General features: G+C 33.8%; 1 protein-coding gene across 2 annotated transcripts; it reads left to right on the forward strand.

Moving 5' to 3' along the window:
- Positions 1-345: 345 nt before the first annotated feature.
- On the forward strand, positions 346-18,504 carry LOC136818064 (uncharacterized). 2 transcript variants are annotated; one of them, XM_067074426.1, is made up of 30 exons: positions 346-619; positions 2,061-2,169; positions 3,101-3,335; positions 5,024-6,361; positions 6,656-6,714; positions 6,912-7,005; positions 7,304-7,561; positions 7,819-7,877; positions 8,723-8,781; positions 9,048-9,505; positions 9,813-9,881; positions 10,140-10,187; positions 10,292-10,350; positions 10,658-10,730; positions 11,536-11,564; positions 11,679-11,713; positions 11,932-12,014; positions 12,750-12,787; positions 13,192-13,226; positions 13,422-13,477; positions 13,797-13,847; positions 14,414-14,568; positions 14,784-14,870; positions 15,224-15,286; positions 15,550-15,638; positions 16,068-16,179; positions 16,450-16,555; positions 16,719-16,819; positions 17,039-17,140; positions 17,649-18,504. In XM_067074426.1, the coding sequence occupies exons 1-30, from the start codon at positions 357-359 to the stop codon at positions 17,994-17,996; spliced, it is 4,671 nt and encodes a 1,556-aa protein (XP_066930527.1). In that variant the 5' UTR covers positions 346-356; the 3' UTR covers positions 17,997-18,504. The 2 variants fall into 2 exon arrangements, with proteins under 2 accessions (XP_066930527.1, XP_066930528.1); XM_067074427.1 differs by lacking the exons at positions 6,656-6,714; positions 6,912-7,005.
- The last annotated feature ends 2,434 nt before the right edge of the window (positions 18,505-20,938 follow it).

A 20,938-nucleotide genomic window follows, 5' to 3' on the forward strand; every position in this document is an offset into this window, starting at 1 on the left:
AAAAATACCATTTAAAGTAAAGTATTTAGCTTTAGCTTTACATTTATATACACCGTTATAAATTGGGTTTGTAAAACTGAATTTTGTAAGCAAAAGTAATTCTTGGAAATTTCACGGTGATGTATTTGTAACGGCCGGCTGACCGGTACTTATATTGAAGGTAGGTTTAAACTTTGTGTTTGTATATACCAAACCTAGGTGTTGGTCCTCACTCAATACATTTCACACACGTCTTTCACACTTTCTGTTGTAAAATGTATTATATATATCAACCCAGCCATGCCAGCCAACGCTTTTTGTAGTTTCTTGTTTCAATTTTCCTTTGTGTCTTCTCTTTTCAGAATGAATCAATAAAAATGTCTAATGAGAAATGTTCGTTTACAGTTGGTGAAAAGTTTTCTTCGTTTGAAGACCTTTTGAATAAAATTGAAAAATTCAAAGAAGACCACTCAACAGAATTGTCCATTGCTGCCTCAAGAAAATTGGAAAGTGCAGTAAATACTAAACGTCTTTCCAAAGACAAGAACATTAATAAATCTTTAATTTACTTTGAGATCAAGTATATTTGTATAGAAGGGGGAAAGTGCAAGTCTCGAAGCAAAGGTGCAAGGAAAACAAGGTGAATCTCAGATTTCAAATTGAATTTTCAATTTATAAGATAGTCAAGATTTATTCACGTATTCATTTGCACTTTTAATTCATTATTTAATTAAAAAATTTCCACCCAGACGGCTGCAAATTTTTCTTTTGTAAAATAAATTTCAGTCTAGATATTTTTCTACTGATGCGGGTCATTTACAAGAATTTTGCCCAAATTTTCAAAAAAGGTGTCCCCTGCCTGTTTGTAGTTTTTTATTCAATTGCCAACCCTAATACTAATGAAATAAACCTTTTTACAAATTTTTACAAACTATTACTTTGTTTTTGAGGATCCATTTGAGTTTTCGTTTGAAAGATCATCAGACGATGTCAGTCGAACAAATCGAATGCAGAATCAATTGAACGCAATCGATTGCCAAACGCAATCGAACATCAATCAAATATTACCACAACTTAATTGATTCGATTAATTCGATTGATTCGATCACGTTCGATTGGCTCATGAATTCGATTGATTCGACTAATTCGATTGATTCGACTTATTTGATTGATTTGACTACCTTTAATTGGCCCCTCGTTCAACATTTGGTTAATTCGATCCTTTATTTTTATCAATAGAATTTACCGATCCTTTCTTTTTATCAATAGAATTTACTGATCCTTGTTTTTATCAATAGGAATTTATCGATCCTGTTTTATCAATGCATTGATAAAATTCTATTGATAAAAAGTTATCAACCAGTCTCTTGGATCTCAGCGCTTTCAAACAGCCGCAAACCAGGAACAATGATTTTTTTAGGATGGCGTTATGAAATTCAAACGCAGGCGTAGTAGTGTGGTGGTCATCGTTCTAGACTTTCGTCCAGGAGGCCCGAGTTCGATTCTCACTGTAGTACTACGCTTCACTTGGCAAGTGAACGCACCTTCGCCCGGGTCAACCCATACCATGTGAGGAAAATTGGGTACCATAACTCTGATACAAGAGTGTGGGTAGATATGCCAGACATTGTGGTGTGTGGAGGCACTCATAAGGTTCTACGCCTGCGAGAGCAACATGCTCTCTCGTGTAGTTCGAGTGTCACTACTATGCACCATGGTATCTGTGTGTCGCGCGCACAGAGCTGGCGATGTCTGGAGAGCGCTATGATTCCTACTTGAAAAAGAGGAATTCCTACTTCGAAAGGAGTAGGACCCATTCCCCATGGGGAGGGCCTATCTATCTATCTATCTATCTATCTATGAAATTCAAAAGTGTATAGTACACTTTATTAAACAAAACACAACTCCTAGGTTAAAAGCTGACGAAAATTTAGTACTGTACAGTAGAATTTTTCTAAATTGTTCTAAAAATTGTTAAGGTGCTCAATTTTCTAAGTGCCTCTCCTGGGATGGATTGAAGATTGATCTGAATGTCTTAAATTTTTTGTTTAAAAAATATATAAATTTATTTGCTTTTATAGTACTTTGAAGAAAGAATGTCCGCTCTTCATCAGTCTTGGTACTGATAAGGATGCACAGTCATTGGTTGTCAAAAATGTTAACCTTGAGCACAATCATGAAGTCAACAGAGTAAGAAGAATTATAATTAGTGTTGTTATTATAGCAATAAATTGATAAAGGTTTGTTTGATATCACCCAATAGAGTGCTGTACCAAAAATACTTTTAGTTTATGGCTTTAATTCTTTCAATTTTCGATTCCAAAATTTGATGAAAAATCATCTCAAAGAGGGAAACTTTTTTCTGGATCACCCGGTATGTACCTCTGTGGATTGTACGCATTCAAAGTAAATATTTTTAAATATGATACTTTATTCGGATTAACTTTTGCAAATTGTGCCCTTTTTCACAAAAGTTTTATTATTCTATAATATATACCTGTGGATTGTACGCATGTAAAGTAAATATTTTTAAATATGATATTTTATTCAGATTAACTTTCGTGAATTGTGCCCTTTTTCGTGAAAGTTTGTATTGCGAAAAAAATATAAAATCACTCATTCGCAAAAAGTTTATCTCACAAACAAAATTATTAGATTTTTCCTGTTCCCGAAAGTTTATCCAGTAAATTTTTTCCCAAACTTTTGCTGTAGTTTTCCGTCTAACCTTAGTAGTTTTTTAGAATACAGCTGGAATGCTTTATGAAACTAAATTTAGTCAATGTTCTGCATGAAGATTTCTTTTTTTTCTAACTAAGTCCAAAACTTTTTCAAATAATTCCTTTATTCTCGCAAAAAAAATTAATCAATTTCTCCATTTGTGAAAGTTATCCCTTAACTAAATTTTGCAAATTCTTTACCTCGCAAAAGTTGATCCGAATAAAGTAGGTGTTATTTATATTGTTATTATTATTATTATAATATTGACATCAATGTGGCAGTCTTTGACAAAAATTATAGAAATTTTTTAACATACACTTTTGCCAATCAGGCTGAATCAAGCAGAAAAAGAATTGTAATATATAAAGATTCACAGCTGATAATGAAACTTTTCTTCATCTAGAATCTATTCAGACATTATGCTCCTCAGCGGAAACTATCTGGCAAAATCAAAGAGGACGCTATTGGTTTATTGAAAGCAAAGGCCAACAAAAAGCTTGTAAGATTAGAACTGGCAAAGAAAACAGGAAAAATTGTAACAATGCGAGATGTCCACAATCTTAACAAGCTGAGTAAGGATGTGGATAAGACTCGAAATGATTTACAAAGTGTTGTAAACATATTAAAAAATGAGTTTGGTAAGTGTTAACCATTGATCTATTATAACTTTAGACTAGGATTCAGTCTGATTTTATTTCAACTCGATCTTTTATAGATCGATACAAAAAAGTTGTGATGAATAGTAACATGGAAAGGCACTGGGCTATCTTTTCAATTGTTTGTTTAGACTTTAGGTTTGGATAATAACGTTAAAGAAAAGCTGATGTAACTGAGGGAAAACCCTTTTTCTGGCGACATGTATCCATATTACTTCCATAATAACAAGAGTTAATAAAAACTTGCTCCCTTTTATTATTAACCTTGATTTTCTTTTGTCGTTTGCCGTGTTTTTTCCCGCATTATGATATTAATGATATATTTGCTTCATTTAAATCGTAACATTTTCATGTGTGACTAGCTGCATTAAAAAGATCTTCACGATTTCTTTAAACTTTAGTCACTCATGAGAAAGATAATTTTTTTTTAAGAGTAAATACATCATAACCCTTTATGAAAACGTTGAAATTTTAAATTGGAACCAAAACAATACTAAGAATTAGTACAAAGAATTAGATCCATTTTCCTTGGAAAATACAAAGAATTTTAAATCCATTTTCCTTGAAAAATACAAAGAATTTGATCCATTTCCCAAAAATGTAGAGAAACTTTTTTGATGTTTCGAAATTTTGTCATTTATATTTTCGTAGAGCTAAATACACCTGAAATCTGTTTGGGCATTTTTTTTTTGCCTTAAAACAAACATAATATTGAAGAATTAATTGTGAAATAACTAATTAATGACTTGCCTACTATACTATAAACACAATTTGTATTGGAAAGATGCTGGTTAAGTCCAGCCTACCTATATTTATTTATGATCAATTTGATTATAACACTCATTTGGACAAGGAGTAGCTTAAGTCAAAGGCCCCAATACATTATGTTAAACATTATTTTTTTGCAATCAGTCTCTGCAGCATACAGCATTTAAACAAATCTTCATAGTTGAAGCCAATCTAACTTTTATTTATAAAATTATTTCACTGAGAGCTATTTTAAAATATTTTGCAGGGATATATTTTTGCGGATCAGGTCGAAATCATCCGCAAAATTTTATCCATTAAAGTAATGATAAAATCCAATATAATAAAATCAAAGCAAGAGCTATCTCTCTAAAAATTTTCACTTTTCTCTCTATTTTGAAGATTCTTTCACAAATTTTTCTTTGCCCCCCCCCATATTTTATTTATAATATTTTCCCCTTTTCATACCCCCCCCTTAAGCTTCAAAAAGTACTCTCCTCTTGACAATTTTCTCCATAAGACCCCTTTATAAAAGGGGGTACGGCACTATGAGTAATGCTAATGAATTGATATTTTTTATCAATGAAACTTTGAAAAAAAATTCATCAAACTAATGAAACTAATTTCATCAGAAGATATTATGAGAATAATAACCTGCAGTATCTTAAAGACTTAAAGTGCGAAATTTATAGGATCGATAATTATATGTAACAAAAGAGACTTTCAGTTCACATCAGGCTTTTCTTCTTTTTTAATTGCAGTCTAGTGACTTTTTAATCATAACGTGCGTTATGCAAATAAGAGCAGCTTTAAAAAACATTGTAATAAACCAGAACGGCAAAATTGGACAAACTGATTTAACTTAAATCTCTAGTTAATTGATGATGAAGATGTTTAAAAGACCATCTTCTTGATTTTTTAAGGTTGTTCAGTTAACTTGCACAAAGACAACGAAGATAACTTCCTCGGTCTTTTCTTTCAAGACGAGTCAATGAAAGTGAACTTTGATCGATTTCCTGAAATTTTATTTGTTGATGCCACCTACAAGGTTAACGAGCTTCGGATCCCAGCCTACATTTTCCTTGTAGAAGACTCACTGGGACAAAGTGAAGTTGTTGGTGTTGCTCTAATGGTGAACGAAACAAAGGAAAACCTCGCTTGGCTGATTGGCACCTTTGCCGAGGAAAACCCAACCAAAAAACTACGAGTTGTAATGGCCGATAAGGATATCAACGAAAGAAATAGAATCTCAGAGCTGCTCGGAGTGCCCATTTTAATTTGTCTCTATCATGCATTGAAGATTTTCAAACGTGAACTATCCACCCTTTCGCTGACCCCTAACATCAAAGATGCAGCGAAAGGTCTCTTCGAAAGTATGTGTTACGCATACACAAAATCTGATTTTGAAAGGTTTGAAAAAGAATTCCAAACGCTAGAATCGTCAGCCCTGCTTGAATACTACGATAAAAATTGGAAACCTATTTCTAAAGAATGGGTAAAATGTTTTAAGGCAGAAGCTGGAGACTTTCTTAACTCGACAAACAATCGGCTTGAAAGTTTCAATAGCAAACTGAAAACTGTTGTTGACAACCATTGTAGTCTTGAGGAGTTCGTACGTGGGTTTTTCGTTGTACTTGACGCCTTACGCACTGAAAGAGACGCAAATGTTGCAAAAGAGTTCCAAAAGCTGAAGCTTTCGCTGCCTCACGATCCGTGTGTTAAAAGTATTTACGATCATTTAACTTCGTATTCTGCTAACTTTGTATGTGAGCAGCTAGCAGCAATCGAAAAAACAACAGTACGTAACAGTACAATTAACTCGTGTGACTGTTGTTTTTATCTTTCAATGGATCTCCCATGCAGGCACATCTTTCTCTCGAGATCATTGTCAGGGTGTGTGCCTCTTTTCGATCCCGTTCTTTGCGCCGTTCGATGGTCGAAAACTTATTATCGTCAAAGCCAACGGCTGTTTACACAAACAATCAATAAATTTGACAAGTTAACGACCACTTCGTCTTCATTCCGCCCTCTAAAAGCCCTTAACTTTAACGAAAGATATAGAAAGGCAGACGCTGTATGCAAAAATATTTCGATGTTGGCTTCAGAGCCTGGAGGCACAGAATTTGTCGAGCGAATGACCCTTCTTAGAACACTTGAAGACATGTGGCGAAATGGTCAAGAGGTTCATTTACTTTCGCTACCATTGAAATCAACGGAGAACGAAAATCCTTTTTCATCTTTCTCTCAAGATCATTGTCAGGGTGCGTGCCTCATTTTTATTCTGTTCTTTTGCGCCGTTCACTGGTTGAAGACTTATTTCCATCAAAGTCAACGGCTGTTTACTTTTTCTAAATTTTATGATTTGAAAATATCCCCAGTGCGATTATCTTTTCTACAAACACACAATCACAGATTTATTTGTGCTTTAAAAGTTTTACTGACATCTCGTTTGATATGGACTAATTTGATAGAGCTTAAGATTGTATTGATTACACCATTATGTGTTAAGGGGTAATGTTAATACATTTAAAACAAAATTTTCTATGAATGTTTAGGTCACAAAGACAATACCAGTGACAAAACTTTGCCTAAAGTCCCGAAGATTCAACCCGGGGTAAGTCATAATCTATCGTCAAAATGAATTTTCTTTAAAGGAGTAAACCGATGCAATTTATATTGAGAGTTGTTTATTATTAATTGAAGAACATTCTCCAGATACAAAGATGATGGTGACAGTAAAGCCAAAGCCTGATGTTTCTCTGAATATTATTAAATGCTGCACGCAAACTGACCCTCGACTTTCTTTTTCAGAACCCAAATGTTACTGGCGTCATCAACAATTCGCCTTTGAAATCAACGGAGAACGAAAATCCTTTTTCGTCTATCTCTTCAAATCATTGTCAGGGTGCGTGCCTCTCTTTTTTATTCTGTTCTTTGCGCCGTTCGCTGGTCGAAGACTTATTTCTATCAAAGTCCACGGCTGTTTACTATTTCTAAATTTTATGATTTGAAAATATCCTCAGTGCGATTATCTTTTCAACAAACACACAATCACATATTTTAATTCGTACTTTTTAAAGTTTTACTGACATCTCGTTTGATATGGTCTAATTTGATAGAACTTGTGATTGTATTAATTACACCATTATGTGTCAAGGGGTAAAGTTAATACATTTAAAACAAAATTTTCTATGAATGTTCAGGTCACATAGACAATACCAGTGACAAAGATTCGCCCAAAGTCACAAAGATTCAGCCTGAGGTAAATCATAACCTACCGGCATCGGCAAATGAAGTTTCTCTAAAAGAGTCTTTTCATAACCAAAGCGACAAGCATATCGACATTCAAGATTTTGATGTCAGTAATGTTAAATTACCACCAAGGAAAAAGCCGAGAGGAAGACCAAAAGGACACAATTTAACAGTCATCGGAAGACAGAAGAAACGGAAATTGAATAATGGTATTTTGCATGTTGTTTTTTTAGCTAGTTTTTACCACTATATTACTTTTTCTAAATTTTATTGTTTAAAAATATCCTGATCGCGATTATCTTTTCAACAAACACACAATCACAGATTTAATTCGAGTTTTTTGAAATTTTACTGACAGCTAATTTGAAATAGACTAATCTGATGGAACTTAAGGTTGTATTATTACACCATTGTTTTAAGGGGTAAAGATGAAACACTTTTAATTTTTTTTTCTATGAATGTTCAGGTCGCAAAGATAATACGAATAACAAAGCTTTGCCCAAAGTCCCGAAGATTCAACCCGAGGTAAGTCATAATCTATCCACAAAATGAATTTTCTTTAAAAGAGTAAACCGATGCAATTTATATTGAGAGTTGTTTATGTTAAATTGAAGAACATTCTCCAGATACAAAGCTGATGGTGGCAATAAAGCCAAAGCCTGATGTTTCTCTGAATATTATTAAATGCTGCATAAACTGACCCTCGACTTTCTTTTTCAGAACCCAAATGTTACTGGCGTCATCAACAATTCGCCTTTGAAATCAACGGAGAACGAAAATCCTGTTTCGTCTTTCTCTCAAGATCATTGTCAGGGTGCGTGCATGCCTCTTTTTTATTCTGTTCTTTTGCGCCCTTTACTGGTCGAAGACTTATTTCCATCAAAGTCAACGGCTGTTTACTTTTTCTAAATTATATGATTTGAAAATATCTCCAGTGCGATTATCTTTTCAACAAACACACAAATAACAGGTTTTAAGTTGTGCTTTTTAAAGTTTAACTGGCATCTCTTTTGAAATGGACTAATTTGATAGAGCTTAAGATTGTATTAATTACACCATTATGTGTTAAGGGGTAATGTTAATACATTTAAAACAAAATTTTCTATGAATGTTCAGGTCACATAGACAATACCAGTGACAAAAATTTGCCCAAAGTCACGAAGATTCAACCCGAGGTAAGTCATAATCTATCGACAAAATGAATTTTCTTTAAAGGAGTAAACCGATGCAATTTATATTGAGAGTTGTTTATTCTAAATTGAAGAACATTCTCCAGATACAAAGCTGATGGTGACAGTAAAGCCAAAGCCTGATGTTTCTCTGAATATCATTAAATGCTGCATAAACTGACCCTCGACTTTCTTTTTCAGAACCCAAATGTTGCAGATGTCACCAACAATCATCCTGACAGATTGGTGGATCATCTATCGTAAATTTATCCTTCTTTCTCGGACTGAACGTTTCCAAATGTTTTTTCTATCAAATATATTCCAGATCTTTTTTATCAAATTTCTGTCTCATTTTATCGTTTTTTTCTATTGCGAGGCATTACTAAAAACGCATTTTCAGATATGGATTAAGATATAGATTTTGCTTTTTCCAAGGCTCTGGTCATTGAGATTGCTCATTGGTCATTTGAACTCTTTTTAACTTGTATAATATAAGTTTGCCAATTTTTTTTTGCTTTATTTTCAGGTTTATTTGTGACCCCAGTCAACGAGCGGTAATCGAGGTTCCGGGTGATGGTCATTGCTTGCTATACGCTTGGGAAATATGTCTCAATTTTTCTGAGAACTCTTCCTTGAAGCCTTCCTATGTTGCATTAAGTTCAATGGTTATGCAGCAATATTTATTAAGGAAAAAAGAATATAAGAAATTTCTGTGTGATAACGAGTTGAACGTCGATATGGATAATGAGATAAGGAAATACCTGAATGAAAAAAGTTACGGCCGTCAGATTGGCGATGAGCCGATTTTTGACTCTCTAACAAATGCCACAAATGTCAAAGTTTTTACATGGGAAAGTGCAGAAAATGGATCCTTGATACAGATTGGCCACCGCGTTCCTTCAGACAACAACTGGTCTAATGGTACGATCCACCTTCACAAAATGGGTCAGCATTACGAGCCAATCGTTGCCAAAAAGTTTCAAGGTTTGTTGGGTAGACTATTTTCTTTTTATAAGCAACCCATTGAGCTTAGGGCTGGAATTATTGCTAAGCATTTTTCGAAATCCAGGGCTAAAGTTGCTTATAAGGTCGCTTAAAAAATTTCTAATTTTAGAAGGACAGTAAAGGACTTTTTTGTATCAAAGATATTTTTTATTTGCTGTAAAAAAGGTTGCTATGGGGATTTCAGGGCTTTGTCGACAGAGGTCAAGAATTTACCTCTGAAACTCAGTGTAGGATCTCTAGGGGGCCTTTAACCAATCAAATCATTTTGGTATGTTTCTATATATAGAAATGGCAAAGTCCTTATCACGTTCACATGGAATTTCAATGCAAGAGACTCAGCGCATGTCAGAAGCCTGTAAGATGAAAATTAGATTCTACGAATCGCCTTTTTCGTTCAAATTTCTCATTAGTGTGGAAATATGATTGTACAATGGAAAACGATTTCAACCATTTCGCCCCCCCCCATATGTTAAATTCCGCTCAGAAACTATATGGACCAATTCCTGCCACCATGTGGAAACCAAGACATCCTAGTTACACTAATTTCTTTGAGCCACATTTTGGTAGCCGGAGCTAGTGCAAAAGACTTTAACTTTACATTATTATATCATAGATATCCTCAAAATGGTCGATAATGAAATTCCAAGCACCTCTGGGCATTGTAAGTTTGTTGCTTAAAATTATTAGTATATCAACCAGTTTAAAGTTTCTCTTTTCATCACTTCGGAGTGAAGTGAACTTAATGCTTAATTCTACCTTTTTTAGGTTCTATTGAAGGGAAGGATTCTCAAATTCAGACTGAAAAAAGACAAAAGACTACCTCGGTTTGTCACTAAATAATATTTTGATTTTAGTTAATTTTTAATGGAACCATAAATAACAATGCAAGTGAAGGGAACTGAACTCGATTTTGGTTCTAATTTGTTTAGTGAAAGCTTTGATTAAAACTAAACCTTAAAGCAAGATAATGTTTTATTTCAATAAATCATTATATCTCAAAGTAGCGCGCCCAATCCTAAGAAGTTAAGACGAAATTGTACCATAAAACACGTGCTTAGCAAAGTTGCCTCGTGCGTTGTGGTATATATCCTTCTGTATGAGATTAAAGAAAATCTTTTGTTCTCTTTTTAGAATGCAGAGTCAGATTATTTCAATCAATCATATAACAGTTTAGATGATCAGACACTGTTACAACACGTCGAAGGTACTTCCTCTTTTCTTTTTTATCAAATAGAACAGGTAAATCCTTGAAGTACGAAAACTAATTATCGAGGAGTTTATAGGCTTCTTTACCCTATGATGTCGAGGTAATTTCTTGGAATTACTTGAAACTTTGATAATATGTACCGGGTGACCCACGAAAAAGTTCGGACCTTTCTCGGCGTCTTGAGACCGAACAAATGTCACAAAGTGCTCGGAGTTTTGGTATTTAAAAAGTAGATATCCTAACTTAAAATTTGAGCTATCACTTTTTAAATTTGACCAGCTAGTTCTCTACTTATGACCTTTTAAACTCAAAATTCACTTTTCGGAAAGTGTAAAAAATACGTAAAAAAGAGGTATTAAATTAATGCAATAAATTAGAAAATCTCTTATAAATTGACTTATTTAACGAGTTTTATGACATTAATAATTATTAAAAACACCTTTGAAAGTAGTTTTTGTTTAAAACAAGACTAGTTTTTATCAAAATTGGCACTTTCAAGGAATTTTCTCAAAAACTGTATATCAAAAACGTCTAAAAATACCTAATTTGATACCCCTTTTTTACCTGTTTTTTACACTTTCCGAAAAGTGAATTTTGAGTTTAAAAGCTCGTAACTAGGGAGCTTGTGCGTCAAATTTAAAAAGTAACGGCTAGGATTTTAAGTTAGGATATCTACTTTCTAAATAATAAAACTCCAAGCACTTTGGGACATTTGTTCGGCCTCAAGACGCCGAGAAACGTCCGAACTTTTTCGTGGGTCACCCGGTAGCTTACTCATTATTTATCTCGAATCCCTTTTTAGGCATTGACGAGGTTGTGGCCGCATTGGAGGTAAACAATTTCTTATTACTTTGCCGCTTTGTTCAAAGTTTCTTTGTAGTATAATCTTCAAAAACGAATAATGTATTACTTGAATTATATTATTTGACTTTCTTTATTTTTTAGACTTCTGTTTTAAAATCTTCCGATCTTATCGATTTGTAAGTTTTCTTTGTCATTATGTTTTTATTATTTCTTCTGATAAGAATAAGGACATCTAGGATAAAATGAACAAATTTTGTGTTTCTGGAATACAGGTGATAGGAATAAATGTTCACCGGCCCGCAGCAAAAAAAGTTTCGGGAAAGAAAAAAGGCTTACGTATATCACAAACGCTTTAAGTTTACTGACTAGTTTCTTTAATTTCCCTATTTTACAGGAGAGATGACGTTAATTGCGAAGATGTTAATATTGATGAGTTGGACCCTCTAACGATCAATGTAACTCCACAGAAATGCTCGCGTGAGTAGAGAAATATGTACATTTCAAGTGTTATTATAACTTAGAACGCCGAAGATTTGTCCTTAAAATCCTAAAAAGGAGAGCAAAATTAGCGATTTTTAAGAAAGGATTTTTTAAATTTCCTCATGTCGGTTGGGGCCTCTACGTAGAACCCCTTTGTTTTAATGCAAAGTAATTTTGAAAACGGTGCTTTCAAACAAACTAACTAAACGTTTTTGCCACCCTTAAGGGGGTTGGGGTGCGAAATTGTTTTTCAATCTTAGGGAGGAGGGATGCGAATTTTTCGAATTAAAAAAAATCCTCCGACCCACCATAGTAGATAATTTATGACCGCTGACAAGTGTCTTTCTGAAGAACGTTTTTCTATACAAATACATTTTTTTTCTTAAACAAGAAATACATTTTTGCGCATTTACTCTTAGGATTACACAATGACAAATGACACGATCGTGAATAATAGAACCCTTTACCGCTGACTGACAAATGACATACAACATGACTGAAACAAACTACTAAGATTGATGAGATTTTTTAAATTATTTTCTATTTATAACTTTGAAATTAGATACTAGATACTTGTAGATACTTGACACTTCCACCAACCATTGAAAGTTTAGTATCTATAACGATTTTTCTTATCTAAGGTCTAAGGGCATGGAATCGAATACCATGATTTCCTTTCATATCTTCCTTAATAGAAAAAAATACGATATTGTGCTATCTTTCGTTTTTTAGTTGTTTCGCAAGATCGAGAGAATTCAACTAATCACCAAGTACGACAAAATATTGTTTAAGTTCTTTATAATGTTCACAATCAATTTCTGAATTATTTACTAATCTATTTTGAATTATGAAATTCTCAACTTCAGTTGAGCTAGAATTCGAGAACGTCTGTCTGTTTGTTCACATGAAACTATGGGGCAGCCATATAGAGCTCAAAGATTGCCAGATTTGGCTCAAATTTTGTACACTTGTTTTTTGCCTAATACCTTGGACGTTTGAACATGTTTTTTATCAACAAAATCTTGACATTGCTTGATATTAGCTAATACACTACAATTTGGTATGATTTTTAATCTAGATTTTAATGACCAAGGTAATCAGATTTCAAGGTACTAGTTTATCCTTTTTTGTACCGCAATAGATTGACTTTATTTTTAATTTTTTTTTATTTTAGAGTCTAGGGTTTGATGAAAACAATCCTTTATTAATGTAAGAAATTTTCTAACTACCTATATGAAAAATGAATATGAAATATCTAATTAGAAATTAGAGAGTATCTACTGACAGACAATTCTTGAGGGTGCACTAGATTTGAGGAAAATCGTATATATGCGGGCGAAAACTCCAAAATGGAGAGTAAAGGGACAAAAATATGTAAAAGAATTATTATATTTATTTTCACAGAGATGACAAAGTTCTTCACGATAGTTGTGGTGATGTGGTATATCAGAGGTGTTCAGGTGAGGAATAAGGGTTATCTTTAACGTTTTATTTATCGTACCGGTGCTTAAAGGCAATCGATCGGGTTAATATGCCAGATACTGAGTCATCAGCAGCCCTTCAGCAGTGAAAAGCAAGAAAGTTGAAAAAACGCAGATCTTTTATTCCAACATTTGTTATTCTACGTTAAGCCAAAGAATTGCAAATTTTCTGGACTTTTGATATTACAAAGAGATTATATTCTATTTTTAATTTAACTATAAACAATAAAACTGCAAGCTTTTTGCAATTTTTTAATCGAGTAATTTATAATTTATTTTCATACTACTTCATTTTAAGGATCAGCCGGTGTTGGTGATAGTTGTTTCATTAATATGACGCCTAGAGAAGGTACTTTTTAACGAATAACAATAATAAGCAACATTCCTAAAAAAGATTTCACCGCGATTTTATCAAATTTAACCATGCTAAAAACTAGTTCGAAAAAATAAAAAATATGGTGCTTTTCATATAATTTATCTGCCAAATGGAGACCATGGGCGTTCTTTAGTATAAAAGTCTCTAAAAATAGAGATAAATTTTTGTCTCTATGCTTCTTTCTCTAAACTTGTTTAAGAGATGTTACTACAGGTACTGTAAACTTGAATGGGCTCAATTTGGCAGCTCTGCATCTTTTTGGCCCTGAAAGGCCCTGTTCCTCAGCTACAAAAATGACAGTAATTTTTTTCTTGTATCTCCAATAGTCAAGAGCTATGACCGAAAATCTAGATACATGATATATCTTTCAGATTTGAAACGTTAGGTACTATTGGGTACTTATACATTTTTAAACTTTCTAGATCTGAATTGGTATAGATTTATTTTCCTTAGGGTGTATTTACATGTCTCCCATATCCTCTAACGTCCGAACATTATTTTTGACATTCCTCCATTATCAAATATTTTTTACCTTTAAGTTCTTCAAAAGACTTTGAGTTTCATATTTACAAAAGATATCGTGCTATCTAAACCGTACGGTCATGCGTTGTTTGCCAGTGACATCAAGAATATCATCAATCATTGGTTGAACGATACTGTAATTGATTCCTACATTAAGTACCTGCTCGAAAATGTAAGACATTATTATTTTTTAATTTTCTTTTTTTATTTTCAAATTTTATTTTTAATAATTATGTTCATCGACCATATCTTTGCAGTGTTTCTGGAAAAACTTAATCCCCGCATGATCCCCGTAATGGCAAATGATTTTTTTGTTTGTTGAAAAAAAAAGGAGAATGTTATTTTCTTTTGGATAAATTCCACAGTATATCTGCGATGCTATTTTAGATTTCATCCACTGCCTACATAGAATCAGCTATTATGCACGAATTGATTAATGGAAGTAAACAATATGTTATGCCCCCTACAGTGCAGGTGATAATTGAATACATTATATTTACCATGAAAAAGACACTTTGTATCCAATTTTCTCAACTTCTACGAATGTTAAAGAATGAACTCCATCTATCAAATTAAATAGGTGTATGATTGGATCAGACATAATTCTTTTTATAAATATTCGTAGAACTTGAGAAGAATTGAATTCGAAGGGTCAAATTTATTCGTGGTGCACCCGGGGGTGCACCCGGTGTTTCATTCTTTCATTTGTTCGTTCGCTTCGAGATAAGGCTTTGGACATTTCTCTTTTTTGAAGTCGTTTTCAAGCGATATGTTGTTTAATTTTGTACTTTCTTTATTTGATCAATTTTACTATTTTTCCATTGTAGGACCTATTCTTAACCGACCAGTTGATTGGATTGTATAGTGTTGGAAAACATTGGCGCTTATTGGTGAGACGCTTTTTAGTACCTAACTCCTATCTCGGGAGATGAAACACTTGCAAATTTCAACGCCACGAATTTCAGTACTTCTCGGTTATATAACGAAAAACTTTGACATTTTTCAAGAAAATAAGAGTAAGAAAAATTACGGGTATTTCTTTCTTACGAGTCTTAGACATCGATCAAAGTGCCTGAAAAAGGTCTTGCATGCGAAGCGTTACCAATAACATTTTGAAACTTAATTTCAATTTTTTATTACAAAATTATCATAGGTTGTATATCCCAAAAAACAAATTATTTGGTTAATCGACCCTTTTGGAGAATCCAGCAATATCATGGAGGAAACCAAGCGAGCTTGGGAGTAAGTTGTATATTGTTTCTCCTTTAATTGATTTATTTATTTTAATTTTTTTGAAGTTCAATTGTAACAGTAGCAACCAGGCTAATAAAGTTCAACTCTTTATTTACAATAAGCAACTATTCAATGGGTTAACATTGGTTTTTGAGATTTATTAAACCGGGATGCCGCGATATTCTCTATTCTCAGTATTTCTCAACTGTAAAATATGTTCATTTGTACTTGTAAACTAACTTTATCCGTCAGCTGGTAGATAGAGGTTTGAAAATGTTTTTGTCAATTACATTCGACGGTCGTCATTTCGACCTTTCAAGCGACCAAAAGGAAGGTTAGAGATGGAAAGAGTGAAAGTTCGAGATGACGAAGGTTTGAAGAAAAGATAGTCGATCACGCAATGTATGGTTTAATACGAATTTTAATACAACTTTTTAGAGCAAGCATGTTGAGAAGTTTCCCTTCAAACAAGAATAAAGCGTGGGATATCATCCAGGTTGAGCATGCCAAACAATCTGACGCTATTTCATGTGGTGTCATTTGCATAAAGGTGAAGGGAGATTTTCGTTATGTGGAAAAACCAATAACTCAAAAATTTCTCAAGGAATTATTTCCGCAAAAACGGCCAAAATTAACCCTTTAAGGTAATTTTGGCTGACCTGGATTTTGTGAGCGTCAAATATTCATTTTGTGGGAATGAATTAGCCATTTTTTGGCCAATCTCTTGTGTTTTCATAGGACTTTTTCAAGCGTGAATTTTTCTTTAGATTCAGTAATGCTGAAAATTATGTCTTACTAGAAATTCACTCTTATCTTCTAGTTTGCGGAGTGTGTTTTAAGGCACGAAAACCTTCCAAGTCATTTTCATTCGGATGAATTGATGAACCACCGTCAAAAGATCGCTGTAAAATTGATTGAATTAGGAAGTAAGTTTATCAGTATTATCAGACCGTTTATTAGTATTTTTACATTGCTGACTTGTGAATGATAAATATTGTAATGAAATTGTTGGTCAAACAATATTTCTGTCAAGAGAATCGCCTTAATTAGATAAGTATTTAAATTTTTATTTGACTTCTTTTTACGCAGGCAACGGTGACTGGTGCAGAAAGATTTGCCGAATATGCGATCGGTGCGATTCCCCTCCATTGTCAAAACAGACTGGAATAAAACCAAAGAAATGGCCATGGGTAATTATCGTGTTAATTAGCTAAAACAATTCTCTATTTACTGTGATGAACTTTAAGAACTAAAACTTAATATAATTTGATGGTTATATGAAAATGGAAGATTTTCTGCATCGAAACAGTTGAAAGTGTTCTATTAAAATGAGAAGAGGTTCTTGTCAAATGCTTTCGTATTGTACTTTCTATTGTGCTTTGTATTGTGTTCGTATCGTTTCTTTGTAGGTTTGTTGTGACATTTGCTCACCGGAAATGTGGTACCATGGTCATTGCGTCGGGGTAACAAAAACACAAAATATGAAAAACATGTCATTTTATTGCAATAAAGTAAGTTTAAAATAAAAAATCCGACAATTTTGAAAATTGCCAATATAAAACATAAATTTTTTCGTCGCTGAAATTGATTTTTAATTTTTAATTTTTTCGTGTAGTAAAAGCAAAGTTTACCTTATTTTTTGCCAAGTTATTTTAGAACTGGCTTACTCGCTAAATGAAATCTCCACCAAAAACGCACTTCCGTTATTCGCCAAATATAATACACGCAAAAATTAATTTTCTTATAAGCTATCGATCGAATTCACCAATTTTGCCCGAACTTCTCTTTAGGAAATTTTGTTCTGTAGAAGATTCTTCTTTCTAACCATCTTCAAGAATATATCTGATCGGAAATGACTCTTCTGTGAAAAAATTGTAAATGCACGGTTAAATTTAATTTTGGTAATTTTGGTTCAAAAATAGGATTCATTATCTCCAATTTCACATGATAGGTCAGCTAAAAAAATGCAGTACAAACTTGCAGTACACTAATAATTTTTACAATGTTTTCGTATTTCAGACAATTATACAGGACGAAATTGTTTCTTTGCAAATCGGTGAGACACTTATTCGCCAAAGAAAAAATCGCAGAATAAAAAGATGCTACGGATGCTCAGACGAGATTAGCGAGTCGCCCCTTGATCCACCTCACGATATGGTGCTCCTCCAATTAATGAGACGTCCCAAGCAAAAGTGCACCTGGGATTCCGTTAAGGAAAAGGACTTTGCGATTTTTCGTTTGCATTATCATGCGAAAAAATATTGCATAAGAAATTTGTCGTTGGATAAAGTCAAACTGTCTCGTGATTTCCAACTTACTGAGGCTCACCGTCATCAACTCAAATATTTGGGTATTTCATATACATGATTGTATATGCTCTTGTGTGCCTAATTGTATGGGGGTCAAAAATTGCACCCCATAATCACTTAATTATGACACCCCCCATATTATGGTTTTTTGTGAAAAAGTGCAAAACCTTCATTTTCCTAGGGCTCTTTAGGAAAATCACCCCAATATCACTTTATTAAGACCCCCCCCCCCATTTTATGGAGTACCCACTCCTCCCGCTTATTACATCCCCTCCCCCTACAATTAGGCACAAAAGAGTACTTGATTACTTTAATCAGATTAATTTTTGCGAGATTAGATTCGCGATTTCGCGATTGTTCGCCTTTTTCGCAAAGTTTTGTCAACAATTAAAAACAATTAAAACATTTTAAAATGCTAAGTGAAAATATCCTTCACGCAAAACATGAGCTTTTTTCGGCTCATTCGAAATTAAATAGAAAGAAATTGTGCAAATTGTTTACCTCGCAACATTTCATCTCGCGAAAAATTCATAATGTTCTTATACGAGTAACACGTTTGCTCTTAAAATCTTATATTTTTATATTTTATATCTTATATTTTTGTTCCATTTTTTACCTAAAGTCCATTTTATAAACTTAGATTTTGAGCATCTTGGCTATATTTTTTTTCATTTTTAACCTCTAGTCTATTTTACTTACTTAGTTTTTGAACATCTTGGCTATAATTTTTTTCATTTTTAACCTCTAGTCTATTTTACTTACTTAGTTTTTGAACATTTTCAAGAAGAGTTTAGTACTTTTGTACCAAACAAAAATGAAGTTTCTAGCATCATTTTTTCTTTTTCCTTTTTGGACCTATCTCTGGCCGGTCATTAGTTTTTTCTATTTTTTTGCAAAACGGTGCAAAATGGTATAAAAATTCATCCCAATTCGTTCCAAATCGTTAAATAAAATGTGGTTGATTTCTTATTTCTTTTTACGTCGCTGTCTAATTTCGGGCTTCCGCCAATTAATTAGGACCGTTAACAACACCAAGGTTAAAACACAATAATAAATATGAACTAGAATTGGTAGATTGTATCACTTGTTTTCGTGATATGAAGTTAAAAGTTGATAATGTTCATTTTTTAATTATGCTTTAACGCCCTTTTTACCGAGAGGTGTAAATCACTCGAAAAAGTCTCGTAAACCTTTTTCCAGAAAAAAATAAAACAATTTGACCTAAAAATTGGCAAAATTAAAAAATTAAAAAATTAAAAAAATCATACAAAAAATTAAAAAGCTCGTTCACCTTTTGGAGTGGTTTACCCGCCCTTCGGAAATATTTTATCCGCATTTTGCGGCTCTTGTTATTATACACCACCAGCACAGAAATAACGCCGATAAGGTAGTCTATTTGGGATGGCATTAGGCCCTTCTTGCCTTCTTGAAGGGGAATACCGATGAGGGTATATACTGGAATACCTGTAATTTCATAGTTCCATACTAATCTCATAACAGATCTTCCATTTCTGCCAATACAACGCTCTACTCTAGCGTTACTCTAATCTAAAGGGTAGGGCAAAATTGAAGATCTGACATAAGCTTAGCTGTTGAGCGCTGTAAAGTAAAAGAATCATCGGATTTAATTTATTTTGGGCAGATCCTTTCTTACGAAGCTATGGCCTTTAGAGCGCATGCATGCCAAACTTGTACTTGTACTTGAGTCATCCCGGAGAGGTGTGAAAAGACATAATCCTCTTTCCATTTCTTTTGATTCAACATTGCATTTATTAAATGCTTGACCTCTAGACCAGTATCGTCCTCAAAGATCATTTTGAGGCTGAGGGTTGTATTCGGATGACCAACACGTCTAGACTCTTCAGGGCACCAAATCAATAATTTACCAGCTGGCTCGTCATGTCTATAGCTATATTTCATGCGAGCATTAGCCTTCGTTGTCGCACAGCGGTAATTAAGGCGAAGGAGTTTAGTTTCCCAAAAGTTTGATGAATTGGTAGAGTGATCCCGTCAGGAAATGTTATAGGCACTACAGAGCAGTCTGGTGTAGCAAGTCATTTTCTAAGTGCATTATGGTCACTGTAGTCTTAGATTCACGGCATATTGGCCATTTTTCAATCTACCGTGACTTTAGCTATTCTATATAGCTGTTGTTAGGTTCACGGTAGATTTGTTACGTTCACGGTAGGCTTAGATTCACGGCAGATTGGTCATTTTTCAATCTACCGTGACTTTAGCTATTCTATATAGCTGTTGTTAGGTTCACGGTAGATTTGTTACGTTCACGGTAGGCTTAGATTCACGGCAGATTGGTCATTTTTCAATCTACCGTGACTTTAGCTTTTCTATATAGCTGTTGTTAGGTTCACGGTAGATTGACAGCAAGTCATTTTCTAAGTCCATTATTGTCACTGTAGTCTTAGATTCACCGCATATTGGCATTTCTTAATATAGCTGTTGTTAGGTTCATGGTAGATTTGTTACGTTCACGGTAGGCTTAGATTCACAGCAGATTGGTCATTTTTCAATCTACCGTGACTTTAGCTTTTCTATATAGCTGTTGTTAGGTTCACGGTAGATTGACAGCAAGTCATTTTCTAAGTGCATTATGGTCACTGTAGTCTTAGATTCACGGCATATTGGTCATCATTTTTCAATCTACCGTGACTTTAGCTATTCTATATAGCTGTTGTTAGGTTCACGGTAGATTTGTTACGTTCACGGTAGGCTTAGATTCACGGCAGATTGGTCATTTTTCAATCTACCGTGACTTTAGCTTTTCTATATAGCTGTTGTTAGGTTCACGGTAGATTGACAGCAAGTCATTTTCTAAGTCCATTATGGTCACTGTAGTCTTAGATTCACGGCAGATTGGTCATTTTTCAATCTACCGTGACTTTAGCTATTCTATATAGCTGTTGTTAGGTTCACGGTAGATTTGTTACGTTCACGGTAGGCTTAGATTCACGGCAGATTGGTCATTTTTCAATCTACCGTGAC

Source organism: Clytia hemisphaerica, unplaced genomic scaffold, assembly GCF_902728285.1.
Source record: "Clytia hemisphaerica strain Z4C2 unplaced genomic scaffold, Clytia hemisphaerica genome assembly, whole genome shotgun sequence".
In the NCBI taxonomy this organism is placed as follows: domain Eukaryota; kingdom Metazoa; phylum Cnidaria; class Hydrozoa; order Leptothecata; family Clytiidae; genus Clytia; species Clytia hemisphaerica.

What these genes read in the sequence shown, in the direction of transcription:
- LOC136818064 (XM_067074426.1), top strand. Translation starts at nt 357, where the DNA reads ATGTCTAATGAGAAATGTTCGTTTACAGTTGGTGAAAAGTTTTCTTCG. An exon ending in TAATATGACGCCTAGAGAAG is followed by an intron (nt 13,848 to 14,413) that starts GTACTTTTTAAC and finishes TTTACCTTTAAG; the next exon opens with TTCTTCAAAAGACTTTGAGT. An exon ending in TTATGCCCCCTACAGTGCAG is followed by an intron (nt 14,871 to 15,223) that starts GTGATAATTGAA and finishes TTTCCATTGTAG; the next exon opens with GACCTATTCTTAACCGACCA.